Raw genomic sequence first — 22,076 nt, 5'->3', positions numbered from 1 at the left:
CATCTAGTCTGACCTCCTTTATATTACAGGCCATTAAATTTCACCCACATATGCCTGTACTGAGTCTAATACCTTATTTTGCTAAAGCTTATCTCCCGAAAAGGCATCCAGCCTTGATCTGAAGATATCAAGAGAGTGTGGCTCCACCTTCCCTTGGTAGTTTATTTCAATGGTTAATCACCAACACTGTTAACAAAAGTTGTGCTTAATTTCTTGTTTGAATGTGCCTGGTTTCAGCTTCCAGCCACTTAAGTAAAAATGTTTCTTCTTGTCAAATAGTTTTTAAAAATATGATGCACACCTTTACTTCATAAACCAATCAGATATAAACTTTATCAGTTCATTCTCTGCTGAACTGCATTTATTTGCAAGGGTAGTTTACATTAGAAATTACACATCCTAAGTGGTGTTCTGTGGAGTTGCAAAAAAAATTCCAGAACCAATTCACTTCCATGTCTTCAAGTAGCACACCATTTTCTGCATAAGCAGGCGATAAAATTAGAATCAGTGAGATCCTCCACCTCCTTTTCCTCGGTTCTTAGACCTCATTTCATGCCAAGCCTTCACCAGTGGTTCTCTGTTCTTCCATATGAGTTCATGGCCATAAGTTACATACCACCTGAAAACAAAAACAAAATTTCAACTGAAATTAGATCACGCAAAGCTAAAGTTAAGAAAGAGATAGAACAATGATAACTGCAATATCTGTTAAACAGCATAATAGATGGGATAACCCAGAAGAAGCAGTAATAGAAATTAATAGGGTAAGTAAGTTTGATAAGCTTTTGGAAGAAAACACCAACAACAACTTTAGGTAAGCTTTCTGGTTCCATTTACTCCTAATAACTTACACAGTTCTGCATCAGAGGGGTAGCCATGTTAGTCTGGATTTGTAAAAGCAGCAAAGAGTCCTGTGGCACCTTATAAACTAACAGACGAATTGGAGCACGAGCTTTCGTGGGTGAATACAATGCATCCGACGAAGTGGGTATTCATCCACGAAAGCTCATGCTCCAATAAGTCTGTTAGTCTAAGGTGCCACAGGACTCTCTGCTGTTTTTACACAGTTCTGTACTTCCACCTGTATGTAGTTGAACAGTAGTTAGCACCTCAAATTTCTATCTCCTGTAGCCAAAAAAATTGCACCAAGTACTACTCCACTTAAAAGAATATTAGAGTATAGTATATATTGCTTATGTCAATGCATTCCAACTATATTGCCGTAGAGGCATTTCCTGATATGCAAATGAGCTCAGAAAAAAAAATCTAGAATAGAGTCACTTCATTTGAAGCAAACTGCCTCCTCTAACTGGATGGTTGCAGAAGTAATCCATTGGAAGTAATTTTTCTGGCATAACACACAGACATTTAAATGAACATCAGCACCATGCATTAGCAGAAGATTATGGTGAAGTTAGGGACCATGTAAGGGAGAGACTGACAGTGCTAGATGAACCCAGGCAGAATGTTCTCCCCACAGTTCTTTACTAATGCATCTCAGTCCTGACTTGCAATAGCACTTTTGTACCAGCCCTCAACTTCTGCTGAACAGACTGCCGGTCACACCAAGCTATGTGGAATGGACAATTTTCTACAAGGGATTATGCACATAACACAATACTCATTTCACCTGTGACCTAATTAGAATACAAACCTAGGTCTTCAATGATGAAGTGACTGGACTGATTATTTACAAGTCTAATGAGTGGGTCTGTGTGACGGAGGGACAGCAAAGGAGAATGGGAATCGGTCAGTGCACATGTGCTTTTGAGACCACTTTTACCCCAGTTGCCTTAATTTTCTCTCTCCTGTGTGTAATATCAGAGATCTGTCAATGGTGTGTGTAGAAGCTGTATTATAATGAACACTGATATAGACAAATCAAAATGATATGCTAACACCAAATGCTTTAGTTAGTGATTTAAGAGAAGAGGTAGTGAGGAGAATGCGGTAGCTCAGAATTTGCTAGTGTTAAGGAGTCCAACAAACAGCAAAGAGAAAGAAACTAAATTTGCAGGGCAAGATGAAAGCATTCACTGATTCTTTTAGATTATATGAATTTCTAACTGGCCATTTTTAGATAAAAAGAACAATCATTCTGATTACAGTGCTGTCAGCTAAGAGGCATGTGGAAGGGGCTGAGAGGGATAATTTATAAGTTTCAGCAGGATTTTTTAGATGTTTTGATGAGCTAGTTGTAAAACTGCTGGGCAAACTTTTGCCATTTGCATTGAGTTCTTCATGCTCTTATACAGCTATACTAAGTATCAAGTAGGGTTTTATTTTAAGTGTAATAAGGTTCTTACTGTTAAGGGTGTAAGTTAGACCAGTGGTTCTCAACGGGGTGTCCGCAAGCCAGTTTCAGAGGGTCTGCCATGCAGGGCTGGCATTAGACTGACTGGGGCCCAGGGCAGAAACTTAAGCCCCGAGCTCCCCTGCCCAGGGCTGAAGCTGAAGCCTGAGCATCTGAGCAGTTTTTACAGCATATTATTTTGGGGGGGGTGGGGAGCGAGAGCCTGGGGAGGGGCTCAGAAAGAAAAAGGTTGGGAACTCTGGAGTTAGACAAGACCAGAGCTCTATCAGAGCAAAGAACAGAGAGACAGATTAGGTAATTAGTTCAACACCTCACAATGCCGAATTGTTTCCCACATTTTCTAGTGCTTCAACCCAATTAGCGATAATCTTTGAAGGCTTCACACAGGGAGACAATGCAACCAAACAAACAAAATTACTAGCTTTTCAATGGAATTTGACCTAGCAGATCTTGCTCACTAGCCCACCCAAACTGATAAGAAGAGATACATTGAGACATGGGAAGTTTTACTGAGCTGTGCAGTTGAAAAGATGTTTTCATTAGTCCAGTGTGTCCTCCATTAAACTAATGCACCAGAAGGTTTTAAATATTTTCTCTTTTTCTAATACAGAATTGTTTGCACACAATCAATAAAGTTAATAGATAACAAAAACTTACATTCCAAATAGAGCTCCCCCAAGATGTGCTGCATGGTCAAAAAATTTCCAACCCAAAACAAGTCCTGCGGTGTCCATTGCAATAATGGCTTTTAAAGCCTATAAATGAACAAAGCATTGTGTGAGCAGAATCTGCAGCAGTCTCTAATATCCAGCAGTAGGAATGTGTCATATTTACCATTAAGCAAACATTTAAATAACAGAACATTCTCTATGACATGCAACAATACTTACTACGTAAATAAAGATTTCTCTTGAGACAGGAGCAGACTCTAGCTCTGCTGTTTTCTCACCAGACAATATACATGAAGTCTACTTCTACCAGAAGCCACAGAATAAAGGAGGCTAAGAATGTGGCAGTAAATATAATTTAATTAAAATATTCTACAAACCTAAAATGTGCATTTATTACATTTTAAAAACATATCAGCTCTATTGCAACGTCAAGCCAGAAGAGGAGGTAAATCACTGGTAAAAAGGAACATTACATACAGATCACACCAATCAAGGAAGTGTGGCAAATATTTCATTCACAGGTCAGTTCTATATAAGCCATAATCATTCTATGCAGTAACAGCCTAGATTTGTGTCTGTGCTCCCAAATACTGCCCCCTCCAACCATGTTGCCTCTGCCTCTACTAGATGGAAGGTGTGGGACAGCATCCTCAACCTCTCACCCACTGAGTATTTACTACTAGTACCGATGCTGGATGAAATATCAGACCTATTTAAGAGTAGAAGAACAGGGTATTCTAGAATGGTTATTACTGTATAAGCAGAAGTACTGATAACAGTATGTCACCCTTTAGTGGATGCAATTTACTAACTATAAGCCCTAAGACTTATACAAGTGTGCATGTTTCTTGGGTTATACACTAGCAGTAACATGGAGAAACAGTTTGCATATTTACCACAGTATTAACTAGAATAATTAGTACCTAATTATATGTACTCAGCAATAAACTAATTGCCTTCAATTCTGAGAGTCAGAATTACATTCTCACATTTGGACTATTATGGTTAAAGGGTTTTTGGGGGTTTTTTTTGTGGCCACAGTGTAATTAAAGAAACAGTGGGTGAGGTGATATTTTATTGGACTAATATCTGTTGGTGAAAGACAAGCTTTCAAGCTATACAGAGCTGCTCTTCAACTCTGTGTAAGCTTGTCTCTTTCACCAGCAGAAGTTGGTCCAATAAGAGGCATTACCTTACTCACCTGGTCTCTCTAATATCTTGGGAGCAACATGGGTACAACGCTGCAGACAAAGGATAATTAAGTTTCATGAAGGAGCTACTTTTTTTAATAGTTTTTTTAAACTCTAAAGCATGAATTAATTAAGTTTTAGGTGTACATTAAGTTTGAAAATGTAACTAAATGATAAACTTGTTGATGGAGGCAGTGTAGGAGATTAAACTAATCTGAGGTTTTCAGTGAAATAACTCAGATACGGTTACACTGTTTTAGAGTTCGAGTGAAAAAACACCCCCCTGAGCGCGGCAAGTTTCAGCGCTGTAAAGTGCCAGTGTAGACCGTGCACCAGCGCTGGGAGCTACTCCCCTCGTGGAGGTGGTTTTTTTAGAGCGCTGGGAGAGCTCTCTCCCAGCGCTATGCCACAACTACACAAGCCACATTAAAGCGTTGCCGTGGCAGCGCTTTAACGTTTCCAGTGAAGATGTGCCCTAGGTAGGAGGTTAGAAAACCTCATTAAATAAACTAGTGGCATTAGTGTCTCAGGGTGCAGCTAAATGTTTTTTAAAACCTGTTTCAGGAAAGAGATAATTGAAGCGTTGATGCAAACTACAACACAGATCTGCATAAAAAACCCACAGTAAGAACAAAAGTTCCAAGACTTAAGTTTAAAGAAAGACTTGAAGGTTAGATTAGAGGTGTGTCTACACTGGTGGAGTTACAGGGCCGGCAGTTACAGTGCCACTCAGAGAGCGCTAAAGGGAAACCGCTGTTGTGTGTTCACACTATCAGCTGCCTGCGCAATACCATGTTCACACTTGCAGCGGTATTCAGAGCGGTGCACTCTGGGCAGCTCTCTCACAGAGCACCTCTTCCTCTTCTGCCGCTAAGAGTTATGGGAAGATGGAGGGGGTCGTGGGGCATCCTGGGTCCTGTCCCAAAGCCCCATGATGCATTACTTCACATCCCAGCAATCCCTGTGCTTCCGTCCACATTTGGTGCCATCTTTCTACAGTTTTGTACTGTGCACTCTGCTCTGCTTCTTTGGGCTGCAGGAATGGATCCTGCACTGTTGACCAATACGCTGCTTGCTCTCACTAACACATCATGAGTGGCAGCGGAGTTATTCCTCAAACAACAAAGGCAAGAGCAATTCGAGATTGATCTCGCCACGTGTAGTAGCTATGACACGAGATTGCTTGTGGCATTCACAGAGGTGCTGACCACAGTGGAATGCCGCTTTTGGGCTCGGGAAACAAGCACTGAGTGGTGGGATCACATCATCATACACATCTGGGATGACGAGCAGTGGCTGAAAAACTTTCAGATGAGGAAAGCCACATTCATGGGACTGTGTGATGAGCTTTCCCCAGCCCTGCAGTGCAAGGACACAAGAATGAGAGCTGCCCTACCTTTGGAGAAGCGCATGGCGATTGCACTGTGGAAGCTGGCTACTTCAGACTGCTACCGTTCGGTCGCTAACCAGTTCGGAGTGGGAAAGTCGACCGTTGGATTTGTGTTGATGGAAGCGTGCAGGGCCATTAATCGCATCCTGCTCCAAAAGACCGTGACTCTGGGCAACATGCGTGACATTGTGGCTGGCTTTGCACACATGGGCTTCCCTAACTGTGGAGGGGCGATAACTGGCATGCATATTCCAATTCTGGCACCAGACCACCTAGCACGTTAATCAGAAGGGGTATTTCTCTTTGGTTTTCCAGGCACTTGTGGATCACTGTGAGCATTTCACGGACATTAAAGCAGGCTGGTCCAGAAAGGTGCATGACGCACCCATCTTTCGGAATGCTGGCCTGTTCAGGAAGCTGCAAGCAGAAGATCACCGTAGGGGAAGTTGAAATGCCCATTGTGATCCTGGGAGACCCTACCTACCCCTTAATGCCATGGTTTATGAAGCCATACACGGGGCACCTTGACAGCAGCAAGGAGCAGTTCTAACAACAGACTGAGCAAGTGCAGAATAACTGCTGTGCTTTTGGCCATTTAAAGGCCCTCTGGCGCTGCCTATATGGGAAGCTGGACCTGGCCGATGACAATATTCCTATGCTTATAGTCGCATGCTGTATGCTCCATAATATTTGTGAAGGGAAGGGTGAAAGCTTCACTCAGGGCTGGACTACTGAGGCTTAGTGCCTGGAGGCTGAATGTGAACAGCCAGAGACCAGGGCTATTAGGGAGGCACAGCACGGGCCATAAAGATTAGGGATGCCCTGAGGCAACAATTTGAAGCTGAAAGCCACTAATATTTGTTATTATGCTCTAGAGTGCAGTGCTTGTAATGCTAGGAGGTGATTGTGATTGGTGCAGACAATGCACCCTGAAGGTTTAAGAAAATTGCCTGTTGCTTTGCAGGACTGTTTGCTTTCAAACCAAAACAATTCTTTTATTAAAAAACAACAACCGGAGGAGAGAAAGAGACAACTCCCCCTCCCCCCACATCAGCACTGAAGGGGATGGGGGAAGGGAGGGTCCCAGGAGGAGGTGGGTCCTGGAACGGTTAAAAGATTTGTGTATGTCCAGGTATCATTTCCAACCTTCTCCTTTGGAGTACAGTGCAGTGGGTGCTGTACTTCAGCAGGGCCAAACTGCAGAGGGATGGGTGTTGAGTGCAGTGGATACTGGGAGTCCGTAATGCTGGACTGTGATGGGGGAGGAGTGGAATGTAGTGTGTACAGACTGGAGCTAGGAAGTTGATAAGAGCGGGCGGTGGGGCGCATGGGAAAGAGTTTTGTGACAGCGGCTGCTGGGGAGGGCGAGTGAGGAGCTGCTTGGTTTGCAGTGCTAGTAGCACCTGGAGCATGTCTGCTTGGCGCTCCATAACGTTTAAGAGCCACTCCGTGGCTTTGTTCTGGCATGCCGCGTTCTCCTTTAGGTCTCTCTTCTTGCCATCCCGCCACTCCTTCAAATCTTGTTTTTCAGCCGCAGAGTGCATCATGACATCATACAGAAAGTCCTCTTTATTATCTCCAGCTGAACGGCTGTGCAGAATTAGAAAGAACTAGAGAGGGAGGCTGGGCTCCCAAAGTCATATCTGTGAAGCCAAAATGCAACATTTTACAGAATCAGTATTGTTTGCGACAGACCACCAATTCAATGATTTAAAACACAGCTGCTATTCACATACCTATCAATAATGGCTGACCCCTGGCAAGCACACAAGCCACAAGACCCCCAAAATGGTGAGTAACCACAGGGGCAGGGGAAATCAGTGTTCCAGGACCATACTGTACACTGGGCACGTGGCTCTTGGGGAGAGCCAGCATTGTAAGGGGGGAGCGTTATCATTCCTGTCCCCACATTTTCCACAGGCTGTGTTCATTATGGAAGATATCTTGCTGCTGAGGGTGAGCTGGGAATCAAGGGAGCGTCTTCTCCAAGACTGCGGCTCGCCTGTGTGCAGCAATGGTCCGGTCCTGTCCTGTCCCCCCCTTCCCCACATGACGGCAGATTGGCACGGGAAATTTACCCTTAATGGGGCAAGAAACAAAGCAGCTCTGCCAAATGCGGTAGTGGATTGCCCAGTATCTCCAGGAGAGTTTTGTGGAGATCTTTGAGGCAGATTCCTGTGATGCGAGGGAGTCAATCAACAGCCTGTTCCACCGCTCAGACTAGGCATGTGGTGGTATGTGCATCGTACAGACGTAACCCTGCTTTCTGCAACCCTCCTGCCCCCAACATCTTCTCTTCAGCGATTCCCAAAATCAAAGCCACTTACCAGGGGCCTCCTTTCCTGTTTGCACTTCACCAAGCTCCAACAGCTGTGACTGGCTAGCCTCCTCCAGGGTAGAGAAGAGCTCCTGGCTGCATGCATCTCTGACCTCCAAGGTGTCCTCTGCCTTTGGGCCCCTCTTCCCCTCCACATCCTCGTTCAAGATTTCCTCCTCCTGTCTTGGTCCACTCCAACTGGCATGTGAGCCACCAAAGTATCCACAGCGGCCTTTGCAGTGGAGGTGGGGTCACCCCTGAGTATTGTGTCCAGCTCTTTATAGAACCGGCAGCTTGTGGGCGCAGCACTGGAGCAGCAGTTTGCCTCCCGCGCCTTGTGGTAGGTGTTCCACAGCTCCTTCGTTCTGATCATACACTGCAGTGTGTCCCAGTCATGGCCCCTTTCTGTCATGCATTGTGAAATCTGTCCGTAGGTATCATAATTCCTATGGCTGGAGCGCAGATGGGACTGTGCAGCATCCTCTCCTCAAATGCTGATGAGGTCCAGCAGCTCGGCATTGCTCCAAGTGGGGGATCACCTGGTGCATGGAGCAGGCATGGTCACCTGGAAAGATGCGCTGAGACCACTGCATGCATCACCGAGCAAACAGGAAAGGGACTTTCAAAATTCCCAAGGAATTTAAGGGGTGGGGATAACTGTCATCTGAGGGCAGGCTAGAAGAGTTCAAACCGATGACCAGAGAAGTGAAAACAGGCATTGTGGGACACCTCCTGGACGCCAATCACTGCGCTGTAATCGACCAGGGTGTCTACACGGGCACCACGATGCTATAGCCCCAGCACAGAAAGCTGCATGCCTCTCGTCGGGGTGGTTTTTTTACAGCACTGCAAATGCACGGTTTCTGTGCACTAAGTGGCCTGGCACTGTGTGCACCTCGGGAGTTACAACGGAGAAAGCTGCTTTACTGCACAGAAACTTGCCAGTGTAGACAAGGCCTAAAAAATGCTTTGAAATTTAAAACTGATAGAAATCTCAGTAAACTCATTCCCTTACAGTGCATATTTTAAACCCAGTTGTCTTAAAATGGGTTTAAATACAGCAATTAAGCTATCATTACTAAAACAGTGTTCAGTAGCATACAAAAAAGATGACTATGCATCTTAACTCAGGAGTCAAGATATATGAATGAGTTTCTAAAATATATACATTTTTTAAAAGCGGGGAAAGGAAACAAAGAATGAGAATATTAAGAATATGCCACAAAAGCCCCAGGGATTTATTCCTGTTCCTAAAACTTATGTTCTTAGACACAGCAGCAGGAAGCATCTAAAGCAGGAGACAAGCATCTACAGCAACGTGATTAGAAATGATTTTTTCTGGAAAATTAAATTCTCAGATCTGCCTCTGCAGATTTCCTCTTTCTTATTCGCCCCCAAGTTATTTTTCACACAGTTCATTTAAAAGTTGCCTGAAATAAGTAACTAGGTCCTGCAGTTTATCCCTAACAAACATAGCCATACACTATGTGGCACACTTTGAATGACAACAGGTTCCCACAGTGCACGTACACAATTTTGTTATACTTTCTCACAGGCATCGGGTTCCCTTTCCCTACCCCCATTTTCTGCAGCTTTAAGAATTCGGTGTGAAATACACCTCCAGGAAGAAATCTAGAAGTTAAGCTCTATACAATTTAAAAAAAAACAACCAAGAGACAAGCAATTGAAAACAAGCCAGATCCTTGATTGCTCTGCATCTTGTCTAGTCATTATACACAAGAATAGAGTCAGTGCAGAACTCTACCAAATGAGAATGACAACATTTTATGCCCACTTTGCATTGGTGTAAATGACTACATAAAGTTCAGAGCAACAGCAAATCAGGCCCTAAGACTTCAAGCCATGACCATGTATTTAAATAAAAATTAGATATTGTTTGTATACTCATATTAAAAGGAGACATTCAGATACTGTTGGAGTGTAGGGAAAGGAAAATATTTAAAGTATATAATTTCATCTGATATTCAAAGGCACTTACATTTCCTGCTGTAAATGTGAACATTGGAAGAAGTATGATGGCTAGTTTTGCTTCTGGCATCTTCGTACATACTGCTGCAAGGACAGTCATTATAGCTCCTGACTGAAAATACATTAAAATACATGAAAATGAGCTGAGATATTACCCAAGGGAAATTTATTTTTCCAGTATGTGGACCTATTTTGCTTGCTGCCTTTCTTTTCCAATGCAGCCCTATGACAAGGCCCAAAGCACAAAGCAGTATGGTAAGTTTAGTATAGAAATAAATCAAGAAATCAGGGCTTTATTTTGAGATCTGAATGTATAAAAGCTGAAAGAATTGCTTCCTATGTCCTCATTGTCTGACCTCTAAAAAACGAGTTGTAACCTTTTCTGAAAACCATTTCATTTGTAATGATCATAAATAACCGATGTTAATATAGTGCCTTTCATCCCAATGAATTTTAGAAATATAATCTAGTACTGCTGAAATATAACTGTAGCTAAGGTGAAAGCAACCACTCAGTTTAAAGCATGCTGGACATCAGCAGATGACAACTTTTTTGGCCAAGGAAACTGGAGCAAACCCCTCCTCTAACAACATAAGCCCATTGGATCTTCCAAGTCCATGCATGGACAAGACCTTAAACTGTATGTAAGTTTGTGTGGTAATATCAATACCTGATCAGTGAGAAAGTTACTCCATAGCAAATACAAATGATTTGCAGGATAAGTGAACCATATGTATATGGCATTAATTGAAATTCAACTTATCAACTGCAGCTCTAGTTGTCCAACAAGTTCCTTCCTCCATTTGAAAAACAAAATGTTTTTTTAAAAAAACCAAAACATGATACAAATAAAACCATAAATCTTGATCTAGCAGCAAGTTCACTTTACCCTTACTATAAGTTGGTTGAGTGCCTTAAAACATCCCAAAGCTTTGTGTATTTTTATTTAGAAAAAATGTAAGCAGAAGAGAAAATAAGCATACCACTCCTGCCAACTTCAGAAATTCTACAAATTGAGTGTGCTCAAGCAAAAGTTCTATATTTTTGGGAAGGAAGTTGATGGAAAACATTTCACCAGCATTACTTGTTAATTTCTACTGTCCCTGATCGTATGATCTCTTGTGACCTCTTCAAAAAGCATACGATTTTCAATAATTAGAGCATAATTATGCATTACAGTCTCATGTAACAATCTTTATAAAACAGTGAGTTCAGTTCTACAATTTATCTGCTCAGTGACAAGAGACCTGCTGCTAAGCACTAGTTTACAACCCATTAGCATTTAGCAGCATTAGTTCTGGGCTGCTGGTACCAAGGGCTTGAAAGGATGGCTCAGTTCTTGCACAGGAATGACTGACTATTCTCAATGCTGATAACTCCTGCCTGCCTTCCCAAGCCAACATATCCCTGATTTCTAAGAAAGCTGTGGAATACAGTGCTTTGAAACTGGTTTTAGTGATGCTATGAGATATAGTATTTGGGGATTTTAAAACATATGCTACTCACAGCTCCAAGTGATGGTCCAAATCTTCCAGTAGTTACTTTACTGATGTAACTGACAAATGTGGAGATAACACCTAAAAAAGGTGAAATTACTGTCAGAAACCATATCAGGAATGTAAGTGAGGTACAGGAGGCGCCAAAACATTGCCTAAATGTTTGCATGAGGTATCTTGTACACTAACTTTTTAACTTAATTTTTCAAGGAGGTAGACATGGAGACTAGAAACAGTTGTAGTTTTGGTTGTCATCTCAAGGATGTCCTAAGACATTGTTAAAAACTAATAGTTCAGTGATGAAGCATGACTTTAAATTCAAGGCTTGCACTTTGACAGCCTAAAACGAAACATTCCAATGTGATTAGTGCTCTGTTCTGCAGCAGTTCTTTGGGGGCAGGGACCATCTTTTTGTTTTTTGTTCAGTGCCTCACAATGGGGTCCTGGTCTATGACTAGGGCTACTAGATACTACGGTAATACAAATAAATAAATAAAATAAGCACCATGGTTGGCGTATGACAGCCTATGGGAATGAAGAATCAGTGCCTACAGCTATATTAATCTTTCTCTCACTTCCTACCTGCATAAATATGGTCATGACATTTATTTAAAGTATTAATCTTTTGAAAAATTACCTGCAGAAAGGTACACTGCTATGAACTGCTCACGTCCCAAAAGAGAAACTATACTTGAAGAAAAACTCCACAACACATACATATTTGCAGCCATGTGGAACAAAGAGAAATGACTAAATGTAGAGAGCAGCATGGGAGAGCAAAGGACTCCTACAAGAAGAAGAAAACTAGTGGTTAATGAAGAACAAATACAGGCCATTTTAGTATTTTTATTTTCATTTGTGTGCATAAGTACTTACAACACAAGCAAGAGAAAATATAGTTATCAGACTTCTTAAATATTTCATAAACTTTAAATGTGTAAAATGCAAGAAGTGTAATGAGCATCAGATTCAGTGTGGTGACTGCTAAAGCATGCAACATTTTCTAAGAAATCGGTCACCCATGTGAAATAGTACATTTAAGATTTCTTTGTGGAGAGATTACATGGATTTTTCAAAAGCTTCCACACCATTCTTTAGAGAGAGTGGGAAAGCCGCTTTTTTTCCATTGAGGGTTGTGTCCAATTATTACTGCTTAGGTTAAGGTACGAAGGAGAATCTTAGCTTTCATTTTAAAAAATGTCTAGTCCTATTCAGTGCAGTGGTAAAGGTAAATAGATAGAAACCAATCTCTAGTTCAAAGTCTGAAAATTTCAGAGGACCCTAAGTCAACTGGGAGTCCAACTCCCATTGAAATTCAGTTAGTTGTCTAATTCCCTTAGGCTTTCCAAATCCCAACCTAAAGGCACAAGCATCTGGTTTCCACTTCTACAGCAGGAGTAAGGGGATGGGAGGTACCAGAAGAGCCTCCTCCCTCATGTTCCTCCACATCCCTGTCTCTATTTTGGAAATGGACCCCAACTGCTTGTGCCTTTAGATCCTACAGTTAACATTTTCAAGGCTATTTTACCACGAATGAAAGCTGAGATTCTCCTTCATGTGGAGAAAAGGCCCGCTCTGTGGCAAAGGACTTGTAGGAACCCTCTCATGCTCATTGGCAAGTATACAATTGTTATACAGTGATAAGCAAATGCACACCATTCTGCATGTGTGGTGGTGTCCATCTCCCCTGCACTCAGGCCACTAATTCCTATCAGCAGGGAATATTAATGTTAAAAATCAAGAACAACTTTAAACAGCTTTTTTAAGAACCATAAAAATGGTTTGTTTCCTCCCAAAAGACCAGGAAGAGTACTAATCAGGACTGAGCTAGGACTTCATTCCACTATGAGAGAAATCCCCCTTTGCAAAGACATAAGCCATTTGTTGTTCCGCGTGGCACACTTGAAGATACTGGACCTTAAAACCTTGACATTATAATCTCTAGCAAAAGATATTTTTGGGAAAAAAAATTATAAGTTTCTATAAATATATTATTTATAATTTACCCCTCTACAAGACCCGCCTGTTGAATTGGACGGACAGACATACTCACACATAGTATACTTACTAGAGGCTGGATTAGATGTGAAGTAAGTTATCATTGTCCGCTGCATAGAAGGGATTCTCCATAAACAGAACACAAAGACATTTGCAGCTATGATACCTAGTAAGAAAAAAATCCAATTTAGAGACAAAGTATGAATATAACATACAAGAACAAAGCACTTGGTAGCAAAGTTTCAGAATTTCAGGGCCATGTTTAAAACAATATCTGTTTTTTTCTTTGCTACTCCCATATAAAAATGGCAATTTTAAATTTTATTTTCTGATTTTAAGAAAAATGAACTGGAATTCAGAAATCTTTACACAATGAACACCCTTTTAACAGAAGTCACATTTTGTATCTAAACCAGCATTCCTTTAGTTGCACAAAATACACACATGTATACTGTCCAGTGAGTCACTTCCAAGAAATCTGCAACTAACTACAAATTTGTCTTTGTAATTTACAAACTGTTGTTTACTTACTAAGTTTTAATTCTGATCATGTTATAATTTAGATAAGAATGTAAATGATTGAGAGCAGACAGATGAAAGTTTACATCCTTGCAGGTTTCCAAGTATTTGCAGACACCTAAAACCAAATTAAAATATAGCTTTGGCCCTGGAAAGCACATAAAGCTGTTTTTAAAGATCTGAATGGTTTATATTCTAAATCTGGCATTACTGGGGAGGGAAAGATAATGTCTTTCCCTGTAAAAACTTAGATTCCTTATTTTCATGACTTATCTGAAAGACTCCTGCTGAACTCAAACGAGCTGCTTTTAGCTTTAAGAGAGAGCCTATCCTATGCTACAGTGCTTTCTTATTAACCAAGGATTTCATTATGTGGTCAACAACACCAAGTTATAGAAGACCTCGACAAGGAATTTTTGCAAAATAATTCCAAATCTGTTCTGATGCAACATGGCAGATAAGTATGTTTGAAACGTTTCAATGTACACCAGTTAAATTTACATGTAATATGTACAAGGCCCTATTTAATTTGCAATATTGTGGAAATTCAATTTTGACAATGGGAGCCCTGGGCGGCTGCCGACAGTGGAAATTTGCGGAACAGTAACAATGGGCTTTATTACTACAAATAAGGTCCGTTATTACTTTTCTGCAATTTTCCATGACTTGTCCGCAATTCAGCCGCGATTTTTTGACAACCATCCTGCAAGTCAAGTAGGGCCTTAAATATAAATATTAACCATATATTGAGACTCACCACAGAGACTATGCATGATTAATTTTCCACCTCATTTTTCCAGACAGAATATTGGCATAATAAAAGCTTAAACTGGATGTTAAGAGTAATCCAAAATATTGTATAAAAACCAGTTGATGGGACCTTATATTTAGCTGAAATTCTTTAATGTGGCTATAATTGCCCTAAACATTCAAGACTTAAGTGCAATTTATTTTTAGACTACTGAGCAATCCTTTAAAATGAGGCAGAAAGTGGTTGAAACCAATTTAAATATTTTGTCCTTAAAGATTTACTTTTTCTATATAAATATATATTTTATGACAAATGGAAACACTGGTTATTTAGGCTCCAATATGGTTAATAGAAATCTGCTCAGGTACTCAAATATTTTTACATACAGCATACATAACATGGAGCATGTTCTAGATTAAATGCCATAAATTAGCTATTTCTCATCTATTTTTCTCTTTAATCTGAATAGCTTTGTGAGATGTCTATTAATGGGATTTCAAAAATTCTGTATTAAGCAGATTCCAGGTTATTCCTGTTAAATATAAATACCTATATATTATGTAACAAAATCTGATAAACAAGATAGCTACCTCCTGTTTGCAATATTGTGTATGCAGCCGTGATACATTAACAGGAAGCAGTGAGTTTATGCTACAACACATCAAGAAAAATTACAATATGTTTCCATTATTTCTGGTTATGGTGCATAAAATTGCATGATATTCCTTGGATGACAAAGAACATTTCCAGAAAAAGGAAAAGATAGCTATTTTACCCAGTAGTACACAGTAAATCTGCCTCTCACGAGAAAGCTGTTAACTTGAAGGACAACTACTATTCAACACAGTTTGTGCTGGTAGGCTCCGGCAAGGTTATAGAAATTCTTTACTATGCTGCTTCTGAGGGTCCCTAATGCTCAATTTTTACTGTACTTCTATACACGTAGTAGAAAGAAGATTCTAACACTGCACAATATTCCAAACAAGTTAATGGAGATTTCATTTAACGTACAAGAAATATGTTCTGTGAGAAGGAATGGGTAGCAGAGGCAGATGGGGAATGAAAATAGCATGTACGTACAGAGATTTGCTTTGTTTCTTACAATCGATAAGCATGGTATGAAAGCCATCTATTGTGACATACTGTACCTGTTTGCCATAATTCTCTTCCTGTGAATGTCTAATACTTGTAAGCTAACACAAACCTGTCACAGTCCGCTGACCCTCACTCAGGCTATTCCACCACATGTTAACCTGAAAGAGAATAAGTAGTATTCACAGACCTCCCAAAATAGCCAGGATCTCAGAACTATTTGAAAAATCACATAAGGTTCCACTTAAATAAATACATAAAAATCAAGTTCTTTTTAACAGAAGGATTGAGTAAATATACGTTTCTAATATTCATTCTGTTAGTTTTTTTATAGAAAAGTTAATTTTCTGTTCATATATTTTTTAATATCTCCTCTTTCAGTTAAATATCCTGTTACAGAAAAAGATCCAGTCCTTACATGGTATTAAACAGCATAGCTCCACTGAATTCCAAAGAACAATATCAGTTTATACCAATGAAGATCTAGCCCACAATATTTATGTTTATCTCCGAGGCTGAGCCTCTTGCTGACTGGTATTTGTGGTCTCACACCACCCACCTTTGAGAGTCCACCTTTGTGCCAGAGGTCATTTTTTACAGAAGCAGCTCACAAGATGTGACAGTCACTCCCCCTTGTATCCAGTTCAGCCCATCCCTCCCTCCATCTCTAAGAAACCCTCTAGAAAAATTTATTATGACCACAGGCAGCTCTTAAATGTGCTTTTTTCCCCTCTGTCCCCTTCTAATAGTCCCTTTTAAATACATTTTTTAAATTGTTGGTTTGATTATACTTAGTTTTAAAACACTCAGAGGTACTACATATATTATTTCTAGAGGCTGGACAAAAAGTGACCAAATAAGATTTCAGTTAATTGTTCAAGTCATCACTCCATCTCTCCCCATTTCCTTAATTATCTGGCTTAGGATCTGGATAAACCCACATCAATATTTTCTCCCCATCATGTCCTCCAGTATGGCCATTATGCAAACATGATTTTGTGTAATACAAAAAGCCTACATGCCTTTACAAACTAGTACTGGATGCTGAATTTAGAAGGATACTTGTATTACCAGATGGAGATAAGGGCTGGGGATTTTTTTAAAATGTATTAGCAATGACATGGTAGTTTTGTTTATTCTATTTTAGATAGTTAATTAGAATCCAGCAACCCTTTCCTATCAGATAGTTTAGTACTAAACTTGTTTACTTCACAATATCTAAATACTCTTAAGGGGCAGCTTTCATGTTACATCTGATTCATATGAACACAGATCACAAGACATGCATTTGGACAGGAGTACTACAGTGTATTCAACTTACATCACGGACACAGAGGGTTCCTCTGCATCCTGCTCAGGGCACATTGCCTCTGCACCTGACACTCACCTCTACTAATAGTGGAAGAAACAGACCAGGACTAGGAATCAGATCTGCTCTACTGCTTGCCAGGGAACCAACCTCTCTGTGGACATAATGTATAGAACCCATTTCTTATATTTTAAATGAAAATATTACAGTAAAGTGCAAGTGATTGTGTTGCCAACTGATACTTTTATCATAAGTCGAGCAATATTTGGTCTTGGTCTTAAAGTCACAAATTCTGGAGTCAGGTGTTTACTTGGGAATTTATTTTTTTTTAATGTTCATTTATAAAAATGTTTCTAGTCCTTATAATTGAAAAGAAAAGCTTGAAAACATGAAACTTAAAGGCTCAAAACCAAGAAGACAAGAATCTCATATTTATGCTTTTTAAAAGAAACTCATGATTTTTAAGCCAATGATTTTTGAACACTGAGGGTTGGCAATACTACGCTTTCTAACACGATAAAAAAGCAAGTGGCATTTTAAGATATATTAGATATACCAAGAACTATTGGTCTCCTGTCCTTTTTTTTGGGGGGGGGGGGGGGGGGGGGAGGAGGGAGGGAGAGGAGCAAGAAGCAGGCTGCTATTGTATCTATTTGATAGCACTCCCAAATGTTTAGTTTTCATCTGTGCTAATTGTGAATCAGCTTCCTTTTGAATTAACATATAGCACACTGTAAACTGCAAGCCTGTCTCCCCCAGCCCAGAGAGGACTAATGCCAACCCCAAAAGTCTGTTCAGGCCCTTCCTTCAGGGTCCAGTTTCATTCTTTAAATACAAAACTCAGAGTAACACACACAGTTATCCTGCAGATCGAAACAGTTTGGATGGCACCAGTGGCCTTTCCCCTTGCATCTCTCCCCACTGCTCCAGAGCCAGCCAGGGGAGCCAAATTCCTTCCTGCAGCTCTCCTAGTCCTTTATATAGGAATCAGCTGACCCATTCCCAACTGGGTCTGATAATGGGGCTGGGCAGCCCCACCCTGACCCTTAAAGGGAACAGACCATCCTATTATGCAAACCTGTGTCATTTCTGCCATACAGCACTAATTAGAAAAGTTGTTAAAGTGCCAAGAATTTGACACTATAAAATAAGACAAATATCTATTACTGTATTCAACCAATACTAGAGAGGCATCAATATACATGCCTGATTTTTACTTTGTTGTATCCAGCGTTGACCATGTGGCAGTCGTCCAGGGTTACATTACTGAGGTAGGTCAAGCATCATATTCAGTAAAATACTAAGCACACTATTCATATGCAATACATGTTATTATAGTCCTATAATCACTGTACTGACCACATTTAAATTCACAAGATAGTTATGTTCTCTGTACCTGCTTTCTGAAGTCCCCACTTTTCTGAGGTCGTAACTTATCCATCCAATCTGCTCGAGCCTCATCAAAATAGTTCTGGACCCGGGATTTTAGGTATTCATACTGCCAAATAGCAGCTGATCCAAATGCACAACCTGTAAACTATGTAACATCAGATGCATTCAAAACCAAAGTCTAATATGGAAGACAAACTCTTATACAATTTTAGGTTAAAAAATATAGCACGTGCTCCTACTGCACTTACATATGCATACTATTAAAAACATTCAAAAAGTGAGGTTCTCACTGAATTATATATTACATATTGTCTAATACAATCAATATTGCTAAGAGCCTTCTTTTTATGGTTATTTTGCCAGACATTGCAGGCTACTGCCTAACTGCCAGTTAGTGGCAGGATTAGATAATACTGTGCCACAAAAATCAGTAGTCTTGTTGCAAAATTTAGGGTCAGTATGCTAAACCCTCCGCTCCTTTCTACTTCGTTAGGAGAGGTCTTCATTCCCTTTCTTTCAGGCTGGAGGGAGAAGGGAAACAGGTACCAGAGGATGGGACACTGACTGGGATGCAACAGGAAAGGCACTCTGACTTTCAAGGATGATTCAAAAAGGCTGTAGAGTATACGAAAACAGCTAGCAGTTTGTTTAGCTTCAGGATGATTTTTTTTTTAACCTTACTCGGGAGAGGGAGAAGTACTGGCAACACTCAGGACTCAAGAAGAAGCTAGTTGAATAGTATATGTATGGGAAATGTATTCAAGAATATTCTCTCCCTTTGAAAGGGATAGCAGCTCCCTTAGGACTGGCAAGCAAGACACTGTACAGATTATAAAAACACAGGACTATTTAAGCAGGAATTCCCAGATTAATGGGGTAACCATTTGGTAATACTGCTCCTGGAAGAAATCCACCAAACCCACTGAAGATAGTGAGTTAAAATAGAAAAAAAAATGTTCTGAGAAAACGGTTTTAAAAAATTAAGAAAAGGTACCTTGATGGTGATGGGTATACAGGCTCATGCAATAAGCTTCTGTGATTTTATTGCATTATTTTTAATGGAATACTCTCGTTTATCATGCACAAATTCTATTGCAGTCACCTGCACAAGTAACTCCGCATCAAAGCTACTTCTAATACATGTAACATGATGGCACAAACAATTACCCCAATTGTGAAAAAGAATGGCTTCACAAGATGCTTCAGCGAAGGGGAAGAAGTATAAAAGATTGTTTCCTGTACTGGAGGAGACAGACTACTTTTGTATGGTTTGGAGCCAGTTTCTTGGTCTGGTTTTCGAGGTTCAGTCTTTTGTGGCACTCTTTTGAATCCATTTCTCTGCTGTGTATATAAAGTAAACCTGGGAAAAGAAGAAATGGGTGCCATATACAAAGTCAATGTTGACTAACTATCGCTATTTAAACCCAAACAGTCTTATTATCTAGATGTTACAGAAACTTTTTGGTAGGGAGGGGGAGATAGATCAGCTAACTTCTTTACACAACTGTAAAGAGGTGTGTTCTTCACCTGCATTCCCCTGCTTCAGGATTTACGTTGCCCTTCACAGAACGGGGAAACTAGCTATTGTGTGTTTCAGCCTCTTATTTTCCAGTCTAGCTTGCATAAGGATACGAAAATACAATAATCATGGTATCAGCATACTAGCTAAAAGTGCTGGCAACATGGTTCAACTCTGTTCCTCACTGTGTTATGAAACCAACTCAGACCATTCATTTCCCAAGGCTGGGGAGCTGCTGGGAAGCAGCTTAAGTTTCAGGCCCTGGAACGGCCAAGTTAATTTTGTGTTACTTCAAGTGTAATCCTTAATGCAGGGGTGTCCAGCCTGAGCCCGAGAAGGAGCCAGAATTTAACAATGTACACTGCCAAAGAGCCACAGTAATATGTCAGCAGCCCCCCATCAGCTCCCCACTCCCAGTGTCTCCCACCCACTGGCAGCCTCACTGATCAGCACCTCCTGATCAGACGTTTTCGTGGCATGGGGGGAGGGGGGCAGAGAGAGAAGTGAGGACAGGCAGGCTCAGGAAAGGGTGCGGGAAGAGGTGGAGTGGGGGAAGGGCCTGTGACAGAGCCAGGGGTTGAGCAGTGAGCACCCCTTGGCACATGGGAAAGTTGGCACCTGTGGCTCCAGCCCCAGAGTCAGTGCCTATACAAGGAGCCGCATATTAACTTCTGAAGAGCCGCATGTGGCTCCAGAGCCACAGGTTGCCACCCCTGCCTTAGTGCATTACCTTGTTATCAAGTAATATGGTTAAAATAACACCACAGGATGGCAGTGCGCTTGAGTTAATGCTGAAGGAATTTCAACTGTGGGAATTTCCTCATTTTAATGCTCGATCTTAGCACTGCACTACCACCGGGGGACGTATGTACCGTTACAGACAGTCCTCTCCCTCGGTTAAATGCCCCGGGGTGTGGGGGTGTGTCTGAGCCTGTCCTAGCCAAGGGGCGCCAGGTGCGGGCTGGGAGACCCCTAGGCCCAACACTGGCTCTACACAGCCCGGCTCCACTCCCTGGACGGATTTTCAAGAGATTTTCCGCATTTCCTCTGAAACGCGCCCCCGGCCGAGCCTGGGCCATTTCGCGGCCGGCTGCAGAGGCAGGGCCCCGCCAGGGCACAGGGAGATGGGCAGAGGCCAGGTTGGGTCTCGCCAGTCGAAAGCCCCCAGCTCGGAGCCGGGGCGCTCCTCACACAGCACGGGGACTGCGCAGAGCCTGAGGAGTCCGGGACAGCCCGCAAGGCGCCGGGGCCCTCCCCACCTGCAGCCACCGAGGGCACGCCCCCGTCCCCTATGCCTAGCACCCGGACCCCCCTCCCGGCTCATCGCACCGGCCTCAGCCGGGACCCCGTCCCGGGCGGGCCGCTCCCCCCCGTACCTGTGGCCCCGAGAGCGGCGGCTGCTCAGCGCCTCTCGGCTGCAGAGCCGGGCCCAGCAGCTCCACGCCATGTTCCGACCCTCGCCCGCCCCAAACCTCAAGCGCTTCCGGAGCACCCGGCAGCCTCGGCCGCCATCTAACCGGGAACAGCGCCTGGCGCGTCACAAGGGAACCGGGAAGGGCTGGATCCCGGCCATCCTACAGTGCGGGGGAGGACAGCCCTCCCCACGCACACACGCTCCGCCGTAGCTGGGACAGGGCTGGGCCTGGCCGGCAGCCACCGAGCCGCAGACACTGCACGGTTGCTCACCGGACGCCATGTTGAGAGGGTTATTTCTGGTACTCCGGTCAACAACAGCCGCCATATTGAGAAGGATATAGGCCACAGCCCACTGTAGCCGCCATGTTGAGAGGGTCATTGCCTGTCTTTCCCAGCTCGACCTCCGCCATGTTGAGAAGGGCATTTCCGGTATTGTCCGCTCAGCCTGGGCCGCCATGTTGAGAAAGTCAATACCACGTGACCACAGAGCTCCCCATTGCCCGCCATGTTGAGAGGGGCATTTTCGAAGGCTGATGTTACCTCTTCCCCCGCCTTGGTGCTTAAGTGAAAAGCTGTTTTAAAGATGGCGGCCATCAGAAGGCGCGCAGGGCTGTGGTGTTTGTGGACCCCTGGGGAGGGCTGGAGATCCTGCTGGGTCTGCTACTGAGGGGTGCTGACCCTGGGGTAGGGTGACCAGATAGCACGTGTGAAAA

At 42.2% G+C, this 22,076-nt stretch overlaps 1 protein-coding gene across 1 annotated transcript; it reads right to left on the bottom strand.

The window, feature by feature from the left end:
- Positions 1–326: 326 nt before the first annotated feature.
- On the bottom strand, positions 327–21,601 carry PARL (presenilin associated rhomboid like). The gene is made up of 10 exons (XM_077826022.1): positions 21,324–21,601; positions 19,596–19,788; positions 18,433–18,573; positions 15,840–15,888; positions 13,436–13,531; positions 12,005–12,154; positions 11,378–11,448; positions 9,882–9,983; positions 2,972–3,069; positions 327–619 (listed from the first exon to the last, which is right to left on the bottom strand). The coding sequence occupies exons 1-10, from the start codon at positions 21,392–21,394 to the stop codon at positions 505–507; spliced, it is 1,086 nt and encodes a 361-aa protein (XP_077682148.1). The 5' UTR covers positions 21,395–21,601; the 3' UTR covers positions 327–504.
- Between the last annotated feature and the right edge of the window lie 475 nt (positions 21,602–22,076).

This window comes from Eretmochelys imbricata, chromosome 9, assembly GCF_965152235.1.
Source record: "Eretmochelys imbricata isolate rEreImb1 chromosome 9, rEreImb1.hap1, whole genome shotgun sequence".
Taxonomy (NCBI): Eukaryota; Metazoa; Chordata; order Testudines; family Cheloniidae; genus Eretmochelys; species Eretmochelys imbricata.
This window is presented reverse-complemented; position numbering and strand designations above follow the sequence as displayed.

Coding starts and splice junctions, on each gene's coding strand:
- PARL (XM_077826022.1), bottom strand. CDS start 21,394: ATGGCGTGGAGCTGCTGGGCCCGGCTCTGCAGCCGAGAGGCGCTGAGC. Junction 19,789..21,323: donor CGCCGCTCTCGGGGCCACAG/GTACGGGGGGGA, acceptor TTCTTTTCCCAG/GTTTACTTTATATACACAGC. Junction 9,984..11,377: donor TTGGACCATCACTTGGAGCT/GTGAGTAGCATA, acceptor ATGTATTTTCAG/TCAGGAGCTATAATGACTGT.